The sequence below is a fragment of the Doryrhamphus excisus genome, chromosome 18, assembly GCF_030265055.1.
Source record: "Doryrhamphus excisus isolate RoL2022-K1 chromosome 18, RoL_Dexc_1.0, whole genome shotgun sequence".
Classification (NCBI taxonomy): domain Eukaryota; kingdom Metazoa; phylum Chordata; class Actinopteri; order Syngnathiformes; family Syngnathidae; genus Doryrhamphus; species Doryrhamphus excisus.
In genome coordinates, this window is record NC_080483.1 from 11,722,113 (window position 1) to 11,741,774 (window position 19,662).

General features: G+C 39.6%; 2 protein-coding genes across 11 annotated transcripts; both read left to right on the forward strand.

Annotated features, from left to right (window-relative positions):
• The first annotated feature begins 322 nt into the window (after positions 1-322).
• Positions 323-8,331, forward strand: slc16a1a (solute carrier family 16 member 1a). Its single transcript, XM_058054581.1, has 5 exons — positions 323-402; positions 4,516-4,782; positions 6,913-7,056; positions 7,127-7,900; positions 7,969-8,331. The coding sequence occupies exons 2-5, from the start codon at positions 4,566-4,568 to the stop codon at positions 8,190-8,192; spliced, it is 1,359 nt and encodes a 452-aa protein (XP_057910564.1). The 5' UTR covers positions 323-402; positions 4,516-4,565; the 3' UTR covers positions 8,193-8,331.
• Positions 8,332-9,110: 779 nt separating this feature from the next.
• Positions 9,111-19,020, forward strand: sycp1 (synaptonemal complex protein 1). 10 transcript variants are annotated; one of them, XM_058054571.1, is made up of 36 exons: positions 9,201-9,262; positions 9,413-9,496; positions 9,627-9,730; positions 9,792-9,943; positions 10,057-10,129; positions 10,201-10,238; positions 10,315-10,479; positions 10,543-10,610; positions 10,679-10,752; positions 10,835-10,893; positions 11,708-11,774; positions 11,842-11,915; positions 12,813-12,921; positions 13,651-13,745; positions 13,864-14,048; positions 14,138-14,205; positions 14,297-14,358; positions 14,440-14,556; positions 14,627-14,731; positions 14,826-14,929; positions 15,016-15,133; positions 15,220-15,290; positions 15,416-15,500; positions 15,596-15,658; positions 15,737-15,799; positions 16,328-16,390; positions 16,472-16,588; positions 16,687-16,797; positions 16,882-16,974; positions 17,077-17,142; positions 17,215-17,301; positions 17,392-17,478; positions 17,854-17,925; positions 17,995-18,101; positions 18,193-18,276; positions 18,392-19,017. In XM_058054571.1, the coding sequence occupies exons 4-36, from the start codon at positions 9,833-9,835 to the stop codon at positions 18,522-18,524; spliced, it is 2,994 nt and encodes a 997-aa protein (XP_057910554.1). In that variant the 5' UTR covers positions 9,201-9,262; positions 9,413-9,496; positions 9,627-9,730; positions 9,792-9,832; the 3' UTR covers positions 18,525-19,017. The 10 variants fall into 10 exon arrangements, with proteins under 10 accessions (XP_057910556.1, XP_057910554.1, XP_057910555.1 ...); XM_058054578.1 differs by lacking the exon at positions 9,201-9,262 and having other exon boundaries at positions 9,279-9,496; positions 17,392-17,408; positions 17,439-17,478; positions 18,392-19,018; XM_058054572.1 differs by lacking the exon at positions 9,627-9,730 and having other exon boundaries at positions 9,208-9,262.
• Positions 19,021-19,662: the final 642 nt, after the last annotated feature.

Sequence of the window (19,662 nt, forward strand, 5' to 3'; positions counted from 1 at the left end):
ACACATGCAACAAGGCACAGAATCTGAATCTGGCCTCTGCATATGACAAAGGGGTGGGGAAAGGCATTGTAAAGCCATGGTACTAAGCCTCCTCCCCCCCCCCCCGGCCAATAAGAGGTGACCCACCAAACCGTTTTGGCACCACAGCGTCCAGGTTTCATCTGGGCATCGAGTCAACTCCCCAACTTGACTTCATCGGAAACAGATGACGTTTGAGGGCAAAGCTGCCGCTGGCTTTTGCTGTCCGACTGGATGTAAACCGACAGCTCACTTTCTGGAGCATCTGTGAAATATATGCAGTGTATTTCTTCCGCTACATATTCAAAGAGTTTGTTCAATGATCTGTGTTGACTTATCCCGCTGAGCTTATCTGGCCCGGTTTGAGAGTGCCTGCCAGTTGAGGTAAGATGCTTAACACTTTTAACACTAGCCAGACATCACTTTTAAAATATCTTGTCGTGCACATAGTCTAAATTCGTATTGCTTGTCGTGACGCATATTATAAAAATGTATAATTTTTCTCTGTAAATGTTGAACACAGAATACTCATCTATTTTGAATAATACAACCACCACAATTAGTCGTCTAAAGTCGCCTAAAGCTTGGCAGCAGGGGAAGAATGAATGCTATTAATGCTATTCATAAACTAAATGTTCATTTAGTGATTTTTCATATGTTTTTGTGGGATTTTTTTTATTCTACAAAAGCAAATTGGAAATAAATGGAATTATATTGGCCCCGAGGTACAAGTAGCAGTAGTTTGGATGTGAGTACTGACATTCCAAAATGCTAGGTTTGCCAAAAAATACTAAATATACCTTCTGTCTGTAGCAAATATGCAACATAAATTACAATGTTGTGACTGGCATGAATATAGTCACAGATTCAACTTCAATTAAATTGGCAGTGTCAGATACACTCATAAGGTATTTGCAAGTACATTAGTGTATACTTTTGGCAGTGATGCTCACTCCCACAGACCCCCCCCCCCCCCCCCCCCCCCGCACCCCCCACCCCACCAGCAATCTTCCAGTGGTATGTGTGTTTAAGAGCCACTTTGAAGCTGCTCATTGCTTTATTTAGCCCTTTAAAGTTCCAGCTGGGGTTATCGCTACCTGTCCATTTATTGACTCTGCAGCTTTCACTAATTTGTTTTAGAAACGTTGCAATCAATTCTTTTTATATGAAATATTGTGTTTTCCCGTTATCTCACTGGTTTTTGCCGTTTTATCAGCAGCCTTGTCGGTATTTACTATCTTGTCCATTCATCATCTGGAGTCAACTGCTGAATTTTTCATCCTTTTAACACCAGTGTAGGAAATCTCCCCTGCATATTGTCCTATTTGAGAGCCCGCGAGGCGCAAGTGTTGGCAACTATTTCCAGACAGCAAATATGTGCAAGCGACCTTTCTTGCAATGGTGCCGACCTTTGGATTTCAAAGGGGGAGATACAACAGGCATTGGGGGAAATCTGGAACATTTGCGCCATTTATTAAATGTGCCTCAGCTTTGCAGCAACACAGCTACTATGACAACAGTTACAGTCATTCTGGGATGTACTGTGCTTATTTTCTGTGTTAAGACCTCTTCAGTTAATTAGTGTGTGGTCTACAAATTAATTAATGGAGTTACACAGGACTAAATTCACCATAGTTGCAGCAGTCTTATCTACCTCTGTATGCACTTTATATATTTCAGGGTGTCACACTTGCTTGCAAACATATTTATATATAACACTATTGTTTACAATGAACTCATCAGTGTTATTAATGCTGTCTAAACAGTTTGCACCTGACCGCTATTGCAACATTGGTTCTGTTGCTCCTGTGTTGAGCATTATACTTACAATTACTTTATGGTAAAACGATGTATGTTTTTCTTTCATCTTTCTCATACACAGTTTGTAAAGTAAAACAAATATTGCAAGTTGTTTGTTTGGGAAATAACATTGTCTGTTCAATTAGTGATTTAGGTAAATATACACCCTGGTTATAATCAGAGCATTTGTGTTATGTACATTAATGCCTGAGAAAGTATGCCATAACATAACATAAAAACAATGGCAATATAATGTATAGTGGCTCATTACATTAAGTAATAAAAATAATATGGTATTGGTAATGGTAATGGTTTTATATCATTTGAAGATGCATCAGATTACAATTGAATGCATCACATAATCAGTTCACAGTTCCACATGTCCAAAAGGAGTAGGAAGAAGCAAAGCTTATTAAATCCTACCCCTTCATCTGGTACTTTTACAATCAGTAACTGTTACATTTGTTCACTTCCTGCTTTCCTACTATAGTTTAAGTTTTTTTTTTTTCATTTTACAACCTGGACAGGAACAATAACAAATACCCCTACAAAAATAATATTTGTAGATTTTTCTCAGGGGAAAAATGGTAATGATAATGGTTTAATTTCATTTGAACATGCATCAGATTACAATTGAATGCATCACATAATCAGTTCACAGTTCCACATGTCCAAAAGGAGTAGGAAGAAGCAAAGCTTATTAAATCCTACCCCTCCATCTGGTACTTTTACAATCAGTAACTGTTGCATTTGTTCACTTCCTGCTTTCCTAATATAGTTTAACTTGAATTTTTTTTTTATCACGCATCAATAAAAAATTGATTCATTCACTCATACATAGCATGCATTTAACTGTCTTAAGAGTAATAACTATTTAAGTACACCACTGATACTTAAATGTGTGCATGAATGCCATAAACAACAAAAAAATATATATGACAGTTCCTCCTCCATTGCGCCTGTAGTTCAATCCAAGAGGCACATTTACAACTGCGTAGCAACAGCCAAAATCCCAGCTCAATAACAAAAGTTCTTTAACGCATTAAATATTTACTCCACACTGCGCAGAACCGGCCCATCCAATAAGTTTATAAGAGCAGTCTTTTATAAGAGAATTCATCAAGCAAATCAAGTACAAAATGGTTCCACTCGGCTGGGAGCTGTGGAGCAGTGTGACTTTCTCGTCTTCATGGTCTTGATCGATGCTCTCCCTGAGTGGCCTCCCCAGTGTAAACAACACAGCAAGTTGTTTGACTCTGCACATGGACTCTTATTCATCACCACTAAAGTGAGACAGCGGGAGATCAGCAGGTGGGAGCGCATGCAGCTCGTAAATAGCATCCTCTGTCTTAAGCCTTGTTGTCCAGTTAGCAGAATGCTTAGAAAAACATTTGTTTTCCGACTAAAGACACACAGAAGTGCACTTAGGTCATAGTGGCAAGGTTGGTCATGGTGATTTAAAACATGCATGTATGTACATATCCCTTGCAAAAACTCCAAACTCTAATTATGTGTTTATTCATCGGAATGACTAAGCAGACAGAGCATGGAAGCAGGTGATAATTGAAGAGAGACTGCTTTCCAAAATCTGGAAATTATGTATTCACAGGTATATTACACAGCCAATGTTGTGATAGCATTAAGGGGCAACTAGCATTAATACCGCTGATGAGTTCATTGTAAACAAGTGTGACAATATGACTTTCACACCATTAGCTGAGTAGGGCTTCCACTGCATGCAGAGGAAGATGAGGCTGCTGGATGCTGACCACTAATGATACTTCAAATGGACTTAGTACAAGTACATCAGGACATTGTTTACAACCACTCTTATTAATGCAAATGCTTTTTGACTTGCTGCCAATCAGAGACCTGTTGTGGACCACATACCTGTGGACTATAGGGCTAATTGTTAATTGGATAGATATCATTAATTTGAGCGTTAAAAAAGTGGAAATACTAATACAATATAGGAGTAATGTAATGTAATGTAATGTGCATACAGTAATTTCATTCTGCATACAGAACAATTGAAGATCGAATCTGGATCCATTTGATATTCTTCATTCATTCATTTTCTACCGCTTATCCTCACAAGGGTCGCTGGGTATGCTGGAGCCTATCCCAGCTGTCTTCGGGCGAGAATCGTGGTACACCCTGGACTGGTCGCCAGCCAATCACAGGGCACATATAGACCAACCATTCACACTCACATTCATACCTATGGACAATTTGGAGTCGCCAATTAACCTAGCATGTTTTTGGAATGTGGGAGGAAACCGGAGTACCCGGAGAAAACCCACGCATGCACGGGGAGAACATGCAAACTCCACACAGAGATGCCCAGGAATGCCCAGAATCGAACCCAGGTCTTCCCGATATCCTGACTGTGTGGCCTATATGCGACCAACTCATCAAGACATACTCAACAATTTTAAAAAGATGTAGAATTTTTTTTTACAAGTATCTATTTCAGGTTATTATTTTTTGCAAGTGTTATTTATTATTTATTTCAAACCCCACTCAGTGGCACCCCTCCTGAGTGTGAGAAAATCCTATTAACACCCATTGACACAATGTTTATTGCAGGCCATGTTACTTTGTAGGTGCAATTTGACATGAATTTGGGCTAATTTTGTTGTGGGGGCAGTGTTCGTAAAAAAAATGTACAATGTTATGTTTTGTTTTCTCCTACAGAGGTACCCCTATTTGCACCACATACAGAAGCCAACGTTTGTTCGAGAAAAATGCCAGCAGCTGTCGGAGGTCCTGTTGGCTACACACCCCCTGAGGGTGGCTGGGGCTGGATGGTGGTGGCTGGTGCCTTCATTTCTATTGGATTCTCCTATGCGTTCCCCAAGTCCATCACGGTCTTCTTCAAAGAGATTGAGGCGATCTTCAACGTGACCAGCAGCCAGGTTTCCTGGATCTCCTCGATCATGTTAGCGGTCACGTATGGAGGAGGTGAGTACTACAAATCCTAATGTTTTACAAATATAATGCTTTAATCATATTATGTTAATCCCTTAAGTAGTCTTTACGCCCTGTTGCTATGTTGTATGAATTAGAGTGGGATTTTCAAAGTGTGAGGCACAGCAGCTTGAGGAAAACAAAGAAATTTGGTAATTCATTCATTCATTTTCTACCGCTTTTCCTCACGAGGGTCGCGGCGGGGGGTGCTGGAGCCTATCCCAGCTGTCTTCGGGCGTGAGGCGGGGTACACCCTGGACTGGTCACCAGCCAATCACAGGGCACATATAGACAAACAACCATTCACACTCACATTCATACATTTGGAGTCGCCAAATAACCTAGCATGTTTTTGGAATGTGGGAGGAAACCGGAGTACCCGGGAAGAACATGCAAACTCCACACACAGAGATAGCCGAGGGTGGAATTGAACCCTGGTCTCCTAGCTGTGAGGTCTGCGCGCTATTTGGTAATGTTTTATAAATATGCTAATCTAATGCAAATTTTCCAAATATGTTAATGTTAAAGACATGGTTCTGGTTGTGTTTTTGAGGCATCGAGAGTGTTGAGTGCACTCTGATGAGAAGAATGATGTCACACAGGCAGGTAATGATAAGGTTTGTTTACACGCATGATATTCCTCACAGGGAGAACAGCATCGGCCATTCCTCACAGCTGTCATCTCTGGAATGAAAATGGCTGCACTTCCCTTTATTTCAAAATGAGATAAACAGCAAAAAAATGATGCGGTCCACTTTTTGCAGTGTCAGGAAAGTTTCTGGAACATATTTCCTTAGTGCGTCAAACTGATATGAAGTGCAGTTGGAAGATGTGCAAACAATAAAAGTAAAGTTGGGGATGGTGCATTTTATGTATGGATACTATAGCTTCATACATTATGTAAAGGCAAGTTATTGAAGGTTTAGTGTTTGAGTCAACAATAGCTTATTTAACATATCCAATGCAAGCGAAACTACACGTCCAACTTAATCCCTCTTTCCTCATTACATCAGCAAGCAGGATGTTTACCATCAATGCATCAAAGCTTCTTATCGTACTGCGACACATTTCACAGAGGACGACTGACGTTGTCAATGAATGCAAATATTCACGTGTAAACACACACAACTAACACTCGCAACTAACACAAAAAAGTTCAGTGAGGCGAAGTGTGTTTGCCTGCTCTGCGACAGTGACGTTTTCCGCACTCAACATTCTGTGCATGTCGACGGGACAAGTTCATTAGCAAGCCACTGTTGCGCACCTCTGTACTCCTTCCATTTTTGATCCATTACCTTCATAATATTCTACACCAATTCGGTTCCAACCTTTTTATCCCGAGCAGCTCTCCCCACAGGCCCACGAGGAAAGAACTCATTGATAGTGCGGAGTCGGGCTGCATTACAATTTAAAGACCCTTTGTCTTGCACTGTGCTGGCAAATGAGTTTGGACAACCTCTAAACAAAAACTGTCAGTTTCTATTTAGGCGTGGTGGGCAGTGGAAAGATTTGGCATAGAGGCGGTCTTCCTTGTGGGCCCTCATACACACTCAGGCCTGGTATTGCAAACCATAGGTGGACGTCTGTTTTTTTGTTATTTGTTTACATGTTGTAAAGTCTTCCTCACGCTTCTGTACGACCACAGACATATTGCTTAAAATTTTAAAAATTGCTCCTTTAATCACAAAAGGTTAGAGCCTTGCAAGAAAGTGTATAATATTGGCATGCCACACACAACCCTTCAACCACATACACACACACAACAAAACACCCACGCCTGAACTTCCAATCATCTTTCAAACGCATTTAGAGTCAATTTAAGGAGACCCCACAAACAAATTACATCTCTGTCAATTTTTATGCATCTCAGAGGCAAATAAATGATTATTTCATTACAGCTCTTGTGGTTTTTCTGACAGATCCTGTTATTAATGGTTGGAAAGAACATCTACTGCAGTGCAGCACTGACAAAAATGATTGCAGAAGTTGTTTTGGGGTTTGGTGCAGCACAGATGTGCTGCTGTGGCCCTCTTGTGGACAAATGTACACTTGCAGAACAAAAAAAAACAAAAAAAAAAGTGAATGTGTGTGATTTTTTTTTTTTGTTTTTTTTTGGACACTCAGGACCTATCAGCAGTATCCTGGTGAACAAATATGGGAGTCGTCCTGTTATGATGCTGGGGGGATGTCTGTCTGGTCTGGGCCTCATTGCTGCCTCCTTCTGCAATTCTGTCCAAGCCCTGTACTTCTGTATTGGTGTTGTGGGAGGTAAGTCATTTTGCACACTGTTGCCATCTAGTGTTATTCCAATATGCTGCTCACTTTCTTTGTGTTTTAGGTTTGGGATTGTCTTTTAATCTGAACCCCGCCCTCACCATGATTGGGAAATACTTCTACAACAGGCGCCCCATCGCCAATGGCATCGCCATGGCTGGTAGTCCGGTCTTCCTCTCCACGCTGGCCCCTCTCAACACGTGGTTCTATGACCGTTTTGGCTGGAGAGGAAGCTTCCTCATCCTGGGTGGCCTTTTGCTCAACTGTTGTGTTGCCGGGTCCCTCATGAGGCCAATCGGACCAAAGCCCAAACCTGCAGAGAAGACAGTCGGGAGGAGGAGCATGACGCAGATTATTAACAGCTTCATTGACCTGTCGTTGTTTAAGCATCGTGGCTTCCTGCTTTATATTTCAGGCAATATTATAATGTTCTTCGGACTTTTTGCGCCGTTGGTGTTCCTTAGTAACTACGCAAAGAGTAAAGAGATCCCTAAAGAGAAAGCAGCGTTCCTGCTGTCGGTGCTGGCGTTTGTTGACATGGTCGCCCGGCCCTCTATGGGCATTGTGGCCAACACTAAGTGGGTTCGACCCAGGATTCAGTACTTCTTTGCCGCTTCTGTGTTGTACAACGGTGTCTGCCACGTATTGGCTCCCATTTCGGTAGACTACAAAGGCTTTGTGATTTATGCCATTTTCTTTGGCTTTGCTTTTGGCTGGCTGAGCTCGGTATTGTTCGAGACTTTGATGGACCTGGTGGGAGCCCAACGCTTCTCTAGTGCCGTTGGCCTGGTCACTATCATTGAGTGTGGACCTGTGTTGCTGGGGCCCCCTTTGCTAGGTAACTAACAACATTGTTTATACAATACACTGATGTTCAAATGTAACCCGATGTTTTTACCTTTGCAGGCAAGTTTAAGGACATCTATCATGACTACAAATACACGTACCAGGGCTGCGGGATCCTCCTTATCGTCTCCAGTTTTTTCCTCTTTATGGGGATGGGGCTCAACTATCGGCTGCTGCGGAAAGAGAAAAAAGAGGAGGAGCGGATGGCCAAAGTGGGAGAGCAAAGATCCTACAGGGACAAAGCTGCCAAGGTGGTAGAGGCCAGGAACACCGATACCGTTTAAGTCTTTTGCCCCTTTTAAATTGGAAAAAAATGCAAACAAAAAACAAACCCTGACTCATTTAGGATGCTATTTCTGTTATTTCAACATTAATATTGTACCCTCACATGCACTTAAATGCTAAATATGTATCCTCAATGTTGAATGAATAATAGCTTCATATTTTTATTTTCACATACTCAATATAGGCAATTGTATTGTATTCTTGCCCTGGTATATCTGCTGATTAAACATAGTCATACAGAGTGTGTGCAGTGCGGACCTTTTATTCCTTAAAGACTGTATACAATCTCTGTAACAATATTTGTAATTATTTCTTGTTTTGTCTGCGGCACCATTTGTCAAGCTGCCGAATTAGTCACTACTGAAAGTATTATTTCACAAAATTTCTATACGAGGGAGTGGAGACCTCAATGCAACATTTATGTGTTCTTGCTAATGGAAAATATATTGACTGAGTTACTCTGTACAAGGAAACACTTCCCAAAGTCATATAGAGCTCTCAAGAATATAAACAAATGTTTTGTTTATGCACATGTATTTGTGATATTGACAGATAATGTTGTTTCAATTGAACATGTACAGTCTTTGTTGGCTCTGCATTTCTTTTCACAAGTTTTTGTCTCACATAAAAAATAAAAAAAATAAAAAAACAAAGTTTGTTGTAGTGCAATGATTCCCTACACTAACTGCCACCTCAACAATACTTGCTTGGAAAGTTCTGGCTAGTTCTTATTGACTTGAATCCAAAATGAAGGAACAACACACACAAAGAACAGAAGGTTTGGCGTATTAACATGTGGGTGCCGTGATAATTTTGGTTGAATTTTGCTTTTCTTGCCTCCATTTATCCTCATTGGTCATTTATTTTGTGCAAACACAAGCGGACACATTCTGCACTCCTGTTGATGCTGTGCATTGTGTCACGTGCCTCTTTACAACCAGAAGGGGGTGCTGTTCTGCCATATTTTTTCAAAGTGCCACTTTATTTAAAGGTAAATCTGCATAATAAGCGACACTGTTCTGTGGTAACATCTTACTGCAGCAGATGGTCCCGAGCAACTCCAAATGCGGTATATATAATTTCACTTGTATAACTGGTGATTTTTGTATCTGGCAACACTGGTGAACGTATTTATACCACGAGTCACTCAATTTGCACAGTGTTGATAACTGGATAGTTATTAAATATACTAATACGAACGCTGTATTGTGTGTATAAGTGTGTTCAGTTGACAGAATGGCCACAGGTGTGCGCCATACGTTAACGAGGAAAGTTAACTGACGTCCTCGTGCAAGCTAATACAGTAAGTATTGTATTTGTAAAGACGGTAGTTGCCATGTATAACCGAGTTCGTGTCACGCTAATCACTGGTAAGGAATGAGTTAGAACGTCTTCGTTGAAATTTTCTTGGTGTTTTGTTGTTTTCTGTAAAGGGGCGCGAAAGCTCACCAAACGTTAGCAGGCCTGCAAACGAACGGTAGCAAACTGCAAGCTAGCTAATTAACAGAGTCATCGGTGCCATTTTGTTTTCTGTCAGGTAAGCGTCGTCTACATCATTGCGAAGAACGCTCATGACAATGACATGTCTTTTTTTTTAGTTTTTGCCTGAGAAGTGCATTCAGGTCGCCTTTTTTCAAAGATGGAAACAGACCGACGTTTCAACTTCAAGCTTCTGGTGCCACCCAGGGTGAATAACAACCAGGTGTCTGCTGTTAAACCCCAATCAACTGTCGATAATGGAGCTGAACTGGTAAGTTAGCATATACTGTAGTTCTAAAACGCTAGCCATTAGTGGCCATTAATCATAAATACATATATCTCATGAAGCTTTGCATGTGCTCCCACTGTACTGCTTTTCTTTAGGGACCCAGTAAATATTTTGCCAAGGACCAAAACAATAAAAATGTTGTTGCACCAACTCAACCAACCAGACAAGGTGATGTCAAGAAACACACATGTAAATAGGTTTAATGCACCACATATTGAGTTATTTTCTTTCCTGAAAAGATTCCCTCAAGATGAAAGTGGCCCCAACAGAAAAGGAGGTGGTAATAAATATTTAACAGTCAACAATCTTGGATCACAAAAGGTAATTCAATTACATCTGTCATTGTTTCACAGACAGAATGCATTCCCGGGCTGCTTTATTCCAAAATATTTGACGAAGTGGAGAAAATCAAATGCTGGAAAGTCAAAGTCGACTGTGACGCTGTGCAAAGCGAGAGGAAACTTCAAGAGAACAAAAGAACGATTGACAGTCAGCGCAATGCAATTAAAGAGCTGCAGGTGTGTGTCTTTTCGCTCTAATACTTTTGGAGTCATAGTGTTGACTTTGTGTGTTCATTACAGTTTGAAAATGAAAGTCTCAGCATCAAGCTTGAAGAGCAGATAAGCGAAAATGAGGATTTGACGAACAAGTATGTTTTTGTTGTTTGGATACACCGGGTTCTGTTTAAAATGTTGCTAATTGAATGTTTTAATGCAGAAACAAGGCAACCCGCAACCTGTGTAATATACTCAAGGAAACGTTTGAGCGGTCAGCTGATAAAATGCAAATACGTACGTGTCTCTGCTTCCCATGCACATTTCACAATCTCATTAATGTGCTACAGAAATTGACATTCAAATTTGTGTTTCATAGTTGAATGTGAAAGAGAGGAAACCCATCACCTCCTAATGGAAAATAGTAACAATGTTCAGGTACTTGTGTTTTATATTTATGTCATATTGTACAATGAATAAAATTTTACAGTCATTTAATCCAGGGACTCGCAAACTGGGGCCCACAAGCCCAATTTTTTCAATTAATTAATTCAGTTATGGCTTATGATTAAAACATGCATAATTATGAATAGAAACCACTAGGTCAATAAAACAAACATTCTGAGCTCATACTTCTCCTTTCCGTTAGGGTTAGTGGATTTAAAACGTCAACATTATTGTGATGCACCAGGTAAATCACGCAAGTGTGCAATTTTTGCTGCACAGTGGATAAATACTTAAGTCCATCCACTTCAACAAGTGATGCAAATGCCAAAGCGGCTGAGCTTAGAGAATATGAGGACAGTTATTGAGAACAATCTAGGAAGGCCAAAATGTGTCATGTGTCGAATGAAGCTAATGCTTAATAAAATCATTACAGTGTTTACTTTTCTGCCAATATTTTTATAAGAGGCTGTAAGAAATACTAATATCATCATTATGTTAAAGTTGAACTAATTAAGTAAACTTGAAACTGGTTTTAAAATTGATTAATTTGGACTGTTTGGAGTCTTTTTACTGTTAATTTTCTTTAACCTTTTGTAATTTGTTATTTGGATGAACATAATTTAATATGTTAAAGTTCATTTCTTTGAAACAGGTCTGAAGTATTTCGATTGAAATGGCAGATTTATTATTATTTTTTTAATCAACATGAACATGATCACAGGGTCCTTAGAACATCTCTTCTGTCTGGTCCCTATGGCCCTAGAACGTTTGAAAATCCCTGATTTCAGTTATAATCCTTTTTTAGAAATTGATTGAAGCATTTGATTGCCTTCGCAGTCAAGCTGAAGCTGATCAGAAGGAGTTGCAGACAGGTTTGTGTAAACTTCTTTAATTTAGTTTAAACATTGACATACAAGTGTCCCATTTTTCTATTTACAGTCAAAGAGGCCATGCTGCAATTTGAAGCGCTCAAAGAGGAATATCGTCAAGAATACGCCATGAAAGAAGAAGAAGTGAGTAACTGAAATACAAATTAAATTGTGTTCGCTCACATATGCGGAAGCAATAAATGGAGAGCACTTGCATGTGCTGGGGCGTGAGGAAGAGAGAGGAAAGGCTGACATTTTGGTTGACCGTTTATTTGTTTTCTCACAGACTTTCACTTGCGTTTCTTATGTATTCTTCTTTTGCATTACCACGTTTTCTGACATTGCTGCAGGCCGTCACTTCACAAGATTATAATAAACCCAGAGGCAATATGAATTAAAAATCAGTGGCAAAAGGTCACATTTGCTAGTTGCTGAGCCGTTCTTTCAAATGGCTGCTCTGAACAGGTGAGAAAGTTTCAATACCTAATTGATACCACATTCATATGCTGAGAAATTTGCATATTGTCCCTCAAAAGTTGTCTCGCAAGAACACGGCAACCTGAAGCCAATTAAACTATGAACTCTGCCATCGCTTCTTTGAATGACTAAACAGTAAAATGAAAGTGCAGGCAAGATTGGAGCTCTAAAGTAAGTGCTTCAAGCACACTATACCCCTTGCTGTCAAACCTACGTTTATATTTCCAGTGTCACTAGGCAGGTGCTTTTTTCCATCCATAGTCCAGCAACTGTGGCAGTGTTATGTCCAAGAAGAAACTGTAGTAATTCTACATTGGATCAAACTTGATTTTGATCAAATGTTATGTCATATGCGGCTCAAAACATGACTGCTATGTATGACTTCTGTCAAAACATGTGATAATAGTGTCTATTTCGGACTGCTTCAGACTTGCTCAGATAAATTAAGAAGTCTGTCCTTTATTATGTCATTGTTGTTTTCCTTAAAAGTAATGTTCAAATATTGTGAGATGAGATGAGTGTATTGTGATGCCCATATCCTACAACTATCTGATTGCTTCTCAGGTGTTGACATTGAAGACGACTCTTCACGATAAAGAAGGTGAACTCGAAAAGGTCAAGCATTGCCTAAATGATGCTCAAGATCAATACAAACTACTTCAAGAGGCAACAAGTAAGATATGATACAGTTAAGCACAAAATGAATGTTGATTTTGAAGCCATATCAAATATAGCCTACCTTTCTGATCAAAATTGTAAGACCACTTAAAAATTGCAAGAGTCTACATTTTGCACTGTTGGATAGTTTGGATTTTTTGACATGAAGTTGTATGACATGTCATGCATGTTGGAATGTAGGAAGCCATCAGGACCATCAAGGTTAAATTTCAATTCCAAAACATGTAGTTTTGTGGCGTTCAGGGAGACGAGGCCTTTAAAGACATTTTTGTTCTGAAAAACTCTTCCACCGTCTGATGGTTGTTTGACTGCACTCTGCACCTAAAACAACCTTCATTTAGCCCAAGGATCGTCCCGTGTCTTGATGGATAGCCAATCGGATCATGTAGATCAAGCCTGGTGACATTTTTTTGGGTATACCACTTGTATCCACTATATCCACATTTTTGCCAAAAGTTGGGCTTTGGCAGCGGTCTTACACTTTTGATCATGTGTTGAACAGCCTATTTCACTTGAGTAGTTTTTTTTTTGCAATAAAATGCTTATTCTAATATTTTTTCTCTCCCATTTTTGGGGGCCTTTTTTGTTGTTGTTACTCATTCTTTTTGCATTTTGACTTGACTTGCAACCCTCTTAAGATCCAGCAGTGCAAAATATAATGTTTTGATATTTTTTTCAACTCGTCTTAAAATTTGGATCAGTACTGTATTCCAAACTTTTGCAGATCAACAGAGTGAAGATCTCAAAAATTCAAAAATGGAGCAGGAGTCCCTTTTGAAAAAACTGCAGTCTGCAGAGCAGTGCTGTAAAGAAAGTGAGGTGAGTTCAATTACTGGTCTGTTCAGTTTTCCAGGCCTTTCTGCAGATCTGTTCAACATTGATTTTTTTAATAATCTGTAATGTCTGCTTTCACTGCAACATGTTTCCTTTGTCGAAGACAAATCGGCAAGACATCGCTGCCATGCTGAAAGAGAGCAAAGAGGAATACGCACAGGTTGTCAGCAGCAAAGATTTTAGCTTGCAGGAGCTCTGCAGGGTTAAAAACGAACAAGCTGAGAAGCTTGCTCTAGTTCAGGCAACCGTTCTGGAACTGCAGAATGCATTAGCCTTTGAGGAGCAGAGGTATAAACTCTAAAATTCACAACATTGTCAAAACGCTGTCGAGTTTCTCCTCAATAGTCATTTTGGTCCTCACCCAATTCATGTTAAAGGTTGAAGGAATGTGAAGCAAAGCTCATGACAAACAACAAGGAACTGGAAAGGAGTAAATTACTTTCAAGTGAGTTTGATTATGTGATATAATGAATTCAATGCTTGATTTATTTAGAAAACAAAAAGGAGTGGAAGTAAAATATTTATTTACTTGACAGTAGAGACCAAAGAGCAAAGTGCAAGAAAAGAGGAGCAGATCAGAATCCTTGAAAGTGAATTGGTGAATTTTACTTTTGTACGCTTGTTTCAGTTTTTGCATTCCCAGCACCAGTTTTACTAGATGTTTTATTTGCATTTTTAGGACAAAAGCATGACATCTATGGAGCTCATGAGAGGAAGAAACGATGTTCTTGAGGTTACAGTTAACCAACTCCAAATTGAACTTTCAGCAAAAGCCAAAACAGCCCAACTCAGCATGGTGACACACATCAGTCCTCTCAGGATAAATATTTTACAACCTTGCCATGACTGAGCTTTCTTCAATCCAGAGTGAAGCAGAGAGTACATTTGCAGAAAACGAGCGACTGAGGAAAGCTTGTGAAGCTGCTGAAAAAGCAGAAGAAGCTTCAATGAAGAAGTGCAGCGAAATGGAGGTTTTGACATAAATTTTATAGAAATTGTAAGAAATAAAACCCCTTGACTGTATAAGAATTGCTGTACGTAGCTCTATTTTTTCTTTCTTCTCAGAGCCAGTTAAATGAGCTAAAGGAACAATTGTTCAATGAAATTAAGAAAACAGAAGAGTGTAACATTGTATTGCTGCAACTCAAGGAAGAAATCGTCCAGTATCAGTGAGTTGAAAAAAAACATCATGTACCCGATATGTACTGTATCTGTTGTATTGTTCATGACTAATATGTGATGTGCCACGTTTTAGGGCCAAGTACGAAGAACTGCTGTCTAACATGAATGAAACTCAGAACGAGAAGAAGGCTGTTCAGCAGCAGCTTGAGGGCAGCTCTTCTGATGTGAAAGCTATGGAGGCAAACCTGAAGGTCTGAGCATTGCTGCACAAGGTTTAAGTTTACACTTATGTAAACTGTTGTGTCCATCTATTAATAAAGAGCATTTTGACTGGCAGGTTAGCGAGGAGAAAGCCGTGAAGCTCACAAAGCATGTTCAGAGACTGGAAGGGGAAAACCAACAATTAAGGTCAGGTTGGATTATTCAGACTTAACAGTATGTGACATGGCAATAAAAAGCCAGAAATCGAAAAAGTTAATCCATTGATACTAGCTGTACTGATGGCACTCTGTATGATTTATTTTTTTAAATAGAGAGGAAGTACTCGCTATTCCAGCCCTAATCAAAGGGCAATGTGAAGAAAAATGTATAATGTTGCAGAAGAACATGGACGACAACGTAAGCGTTCCAGCTAAAGCCCAACCACTTGTTATCAGAAACGTCCCCCCCATGATTGCTGATCCTAATGTGTCCATCCTATTTTCTTTGTGTAGTATGAGCATATACAGAAGAAAGTTACCAAAACAGAAAGCCGAGTTAAAGCTGCAGAAACAAAGGTGAAAAGAAATACAAGAGTGTTAGTTTAATGTTAATTTTCTCACTATATGGAACTAATAACATTGTTTGGTTTGTAGCTCTCTAATCTAAAGAAGAAAATTGGAACCAACCGCAGAGCCCAAGGCGAATACCAGAAAGAGGTTGGTGGTGTAAGAAATAAGTTGATCATACATGCAAGTCAATATTACCCCCACCATAACACATACTGGCGGGACGCCCTCCACCCCTCATTAATTTTATTCTGTACATACAACAGAAGTAATTTAAGGATATCTTACATATAGAACATGTCTCAACTTGTTCTTTGAATAAACAAACAAAATAACCACCAAAGGTGCACTGTTTTGTCAAGCTGAAAATGTGGACGTCTCCCCTGGTGCGCCGTCACGCCCATCTCAGCACAGTCCAGTCTACCAAATTGGCTCCGCACATTGGTGCACTGGACCAAGTTACCACTGTGTGCGGTGTGCCACATTCAGCCACCCTGTGCCACTATGTGCTGTGCCACAAATTAGAACCCATTACTGTATGTAGTCCGTTACATTGGGTGTGTGTGTGTGCATGTGCCATAACACACCCTCAAGGTCCCACCGCTCCTCCAAAGCCATAAGCCATGGGAAAACACTGGAGAGTATTATTTTTTCTTGCTGCACACTTGTGTATTTCAGATAAAAATGCTAAAGAAGCAAATGGCAAAAGAGATTGAGAAATCTAGTCAACTTGAAAATAAGGTATGCTGTTTTCCTCTTGTTGTTATGGCATGCAGTGAAAGTAAAGTCTAGTTTAATTCATATGCGCGTTTTGCCTACTAGGTAAGCAATCTGCATAAGGAGTCACAGAACCTCAAAAGACAGCATCAGGAAAAGCATCAGAAGCTCCTTCAAGATTTAAAATCAACATCATCAGTTGCAGCAGACCTTGACAACAAGGTTTTTATTTTAATTAATGTAATATGATATAAGCTAATCCATCATTCCTTCAGTCTTATAGGTTTCTATACCCCCTGCCCCACCTAACACACACACAGATACTACATCTCAGATCAGCAACAGCTGAGGCCATCAAGAGCAAAGAGGACGCAGAACTCAAGTGTCAACACAAGACAGCAGATATGGTCGCACTGATGGAAAAACACAAAGTACATTTTGTTTTCCAGAGGTGTACCCTTTAAACTATACTATGACTGCCCATTTGAACACATGCTTGACTTTGTCCTCCATAGAGCCAGTATGATCGCATGGTAGAAGAAAAGGATGCAGAGCTCGACATGACAAAAAAGAGAGAGATGGAGGCAGTTGCTTGCAGGAAGTCACTGGTATGAAGACTGCAAATAGTTACTTCACAAAGATCACACTAGTCCTAACACACACTTCATACAGGTCTACTATTTGAAGCTATGTTACATTCTTGTAAATAGGAGATGGATGTCTCCAAGTTTAAGATTGAAAATGCTCAATTAAAGAAGCAGCTGATGACAGAAAAGGTAAGGATTATTTTTGCTTTTGTTTTACAATTTAAAGTTATACTTCTTATACCCTTACATTTTTGATGGCAGGGTAACTTTCAAAAGGATTTAAGTGATCTGAGAAAAGAATTGTCATCACTCAAGTTCTCTCGGCTGTCAGAAGAAAAGAGCAGGAAGGTACATCATGTAGCAAATCCATGAACAACCACCATGGTGCGGTCTATATATTTTCTGAGATCTGTGAAACTTTCATTGGGATCTTTTCAGTCCAGTGCCTTCAACACAAATGAAGGGAGATGTGCGGACACACCAAGAAGCGGCTCTTCAAACATAAATGTGTTTGACTACTCCAAGGTCTGTACAACTCGCTCTCTGCAAAGATGATGGCCAGTAAATGATTGAAACTCTGAAATACTGAAGAATACGGTTTGGGTAGGCAGTGATTTAAATGACGACATTGAGTGATGAAAGTGTATGAATTTTTGATTCAGCTTTTCTTGCAACATTTGATATATTTGATGTTTAGGTAATGCAGCATTGGATTTATTGGAACATATCATGGCACAGCACCACAAAACAAAGTGGAAATCCTTGTCGATCTGTAATATGCAATGATCATACACTGATTGCTTTTCCAGTACTTACCCTGTTGATAGTCGTCACGTTGATCCTTTTAGCAGTATTGAAGACTTGACATTGCATTTCTTTTCTTTTAAATGTATGCTTTAGGAAATGTGCTGCAAGGACTTGACTGCCCCAGGACATGCAGCAAGCAGAGGTAGCAGAATGTCAAAGATCAAAGTAAGTGATGGTAGATTTTGTATATTTCTGAAATGCTTGATGACAATATGCTGATGTATATTTCCACAGACCTACAGAATAAGGACGCCCCCTAGTGCCAGCAAGCTAAGAAACTTGGAGAAGAAAGCCATCGAGCTGGAGCAGAAGTCTGACAGCTCTGATCCAAACAGCCTTTGGTTATGTATTTTTATTATTATTTCCACAGTGTCTTTGCCAATGACAGCAGTAGGTCAGGAGAAGCATTAATTTGGCTTTGTGATCTTGACAGACTTTGACAAGCACTTCAGAAGCCTGTTTTCCTGGTCGCCTCTCTAAATGTAACTTGTTCAAAAAGGTAAAAAAAAGAAAAAAGTAAGCATAATGCAGTTTTAAGAATTAGTTAAACTATGAAAACACTGAAAAAATAATGTTAATGTCTTAATTTTTTTAAACATTTTTGCTACATTTTTTTGTTTCATCTTGAGAGCCCCACTGCTCAGAAGTCACCAGGAAGCACTCTGAAGTTAGCAGCCATGAAGAGGATGCGAGACGCTGGTTGGACCGCCGTTGTTGGCTGCAACAAAAAGAAGAAAATGACTAATGAAAAAATATTTGCATAAGTAACACTTTTGCTCATCCTAATTAGAAAAAGCGGCAATATGTCACAATTTCATATTGCAACTTTAATGCGTTAATGTGATAGTGTCACAGTAGTAAGAAAAGTAGATGTAGTGTATGGGTAGTCGTAGAAGTGTAGCATTAATATATATAGTTTAGTAGTATTGGTGCTGATTGTAGTAGTGCCAGTGTATGACTCCAATAGTAGTCATCAATTTTGCACAAGGTGATATTAGTGTCAGTAGTTGTGTAGAGTATTTTTAACTACAGGGCTTGTTGGTATAGTTATGGTTTAATGTTTACATGCACTTTCATATTTTTGACAATAAAATGTAAAAGCAATGTTCATATTATTTTAGAGTCTGTAATCTTTAATACGAAATGTATTGGGTGAATTCCTGCAATTTTCAGAATTGTTTGTTAAAAAAAACGTCAGAACTGAAATTGGTCAGTAGCCGAGTGGTTAGCATGTCACCAGTCGCGAGATCAGGAAGATCTGAGTTCAGTTTTCCGCTCGGCCATCTCTGTGAGGAGTTTGCATGTTCTCCCTGTGCATGCGTGGGTTTTCTCCGGGTACTCCGGTTTCCTCCCACATTCCAAAAACATGCTAGGTTAATCGGCAACTCCAAATTGTCCATAGGTATGAATGTGAGTGTGAATGGTTGTTTGTCTATATGTGCCCTGTGATTGGCTGGCGACCATTCCAAGGTGTACCCCTGCCTATCGCCCAAGGACAGCTGGGATAAGCTCCAGCATACCCCCGCGACCCTAATGAGAATAATCAGCATAGAGAATGGATGGATGGAAATTGGTCATAATGGGATTCTTTCGTTTGCAGTGTGGTTGGAGTTCTGTTGTCACAGATTGGATAAACTGGATAACCATCATAAGAAATAATAACCAGTGTGTCGCTGTCTGCTCAGAATGCATCTGCTGGCAGAGTAAGTCATCTATTCAACATCTATCAACAAAGTTGAACATCTGTATTGGCTTTCAATGTGAATTCTGTAGCAGTGTCATAGAAGTTAATTAAGTACTGGAATCTACTATCGGCATTTTCCTTTTTGAGGAGTTCCAAATCTGTTGGCAGCAAAGAGAGGCAATTAGAGGCAATATATCATTCAAGTTAAACATCTGCGC

Excerpts from the sequence above, each read along its gene's own strand:
- slc16a1a (XM_058054581.1), top strand. The coding sequence starts at position 4,566 with ATGCCAGCAGCTGTCGGAGGTCCTGTTGGCTACACACCCCCTGAGGGT. Across the intron at positions 7,057-7,126 it reads CTGTATTGGTGTTGTGGGAG|GTTTGGGATTGTCTTTTAAT; the intron begins GTAAGTCATTTT and ends TTTGTGTTTTAG. Across the intron at positions 7,901-7,968 it reads GCTGGGGCCCCCTTTGCTAG|GCAAGTTTAAGGACATCTAT; the intron begins GTAACTAACAAC and ends TTACCTTTGCAG.
- sycp1 (XM_058054573.1), top strand. The coding sequence starts at position 9,833 with ATGGAAACAGACCGACGTTTCAACTTCAAGCTTCTGGTGCCACCCAGG. Across the intron at positions 15,800-16,327 it reads AAGGCGAATACCAGAAAGAG|ATAAAAATGCTAAAGAAGCA; the intron begins GTTGGTGGTGTA and ends TGTGTATTTCAG. Across the intron at positions 17,479-17,853 it reads ATGTGTTTGACTACTCCAAG|GAAATGTGCTGCAAGGACTT; the intron begins GTCTGTACAACT and ends TGTATGCTTTAG.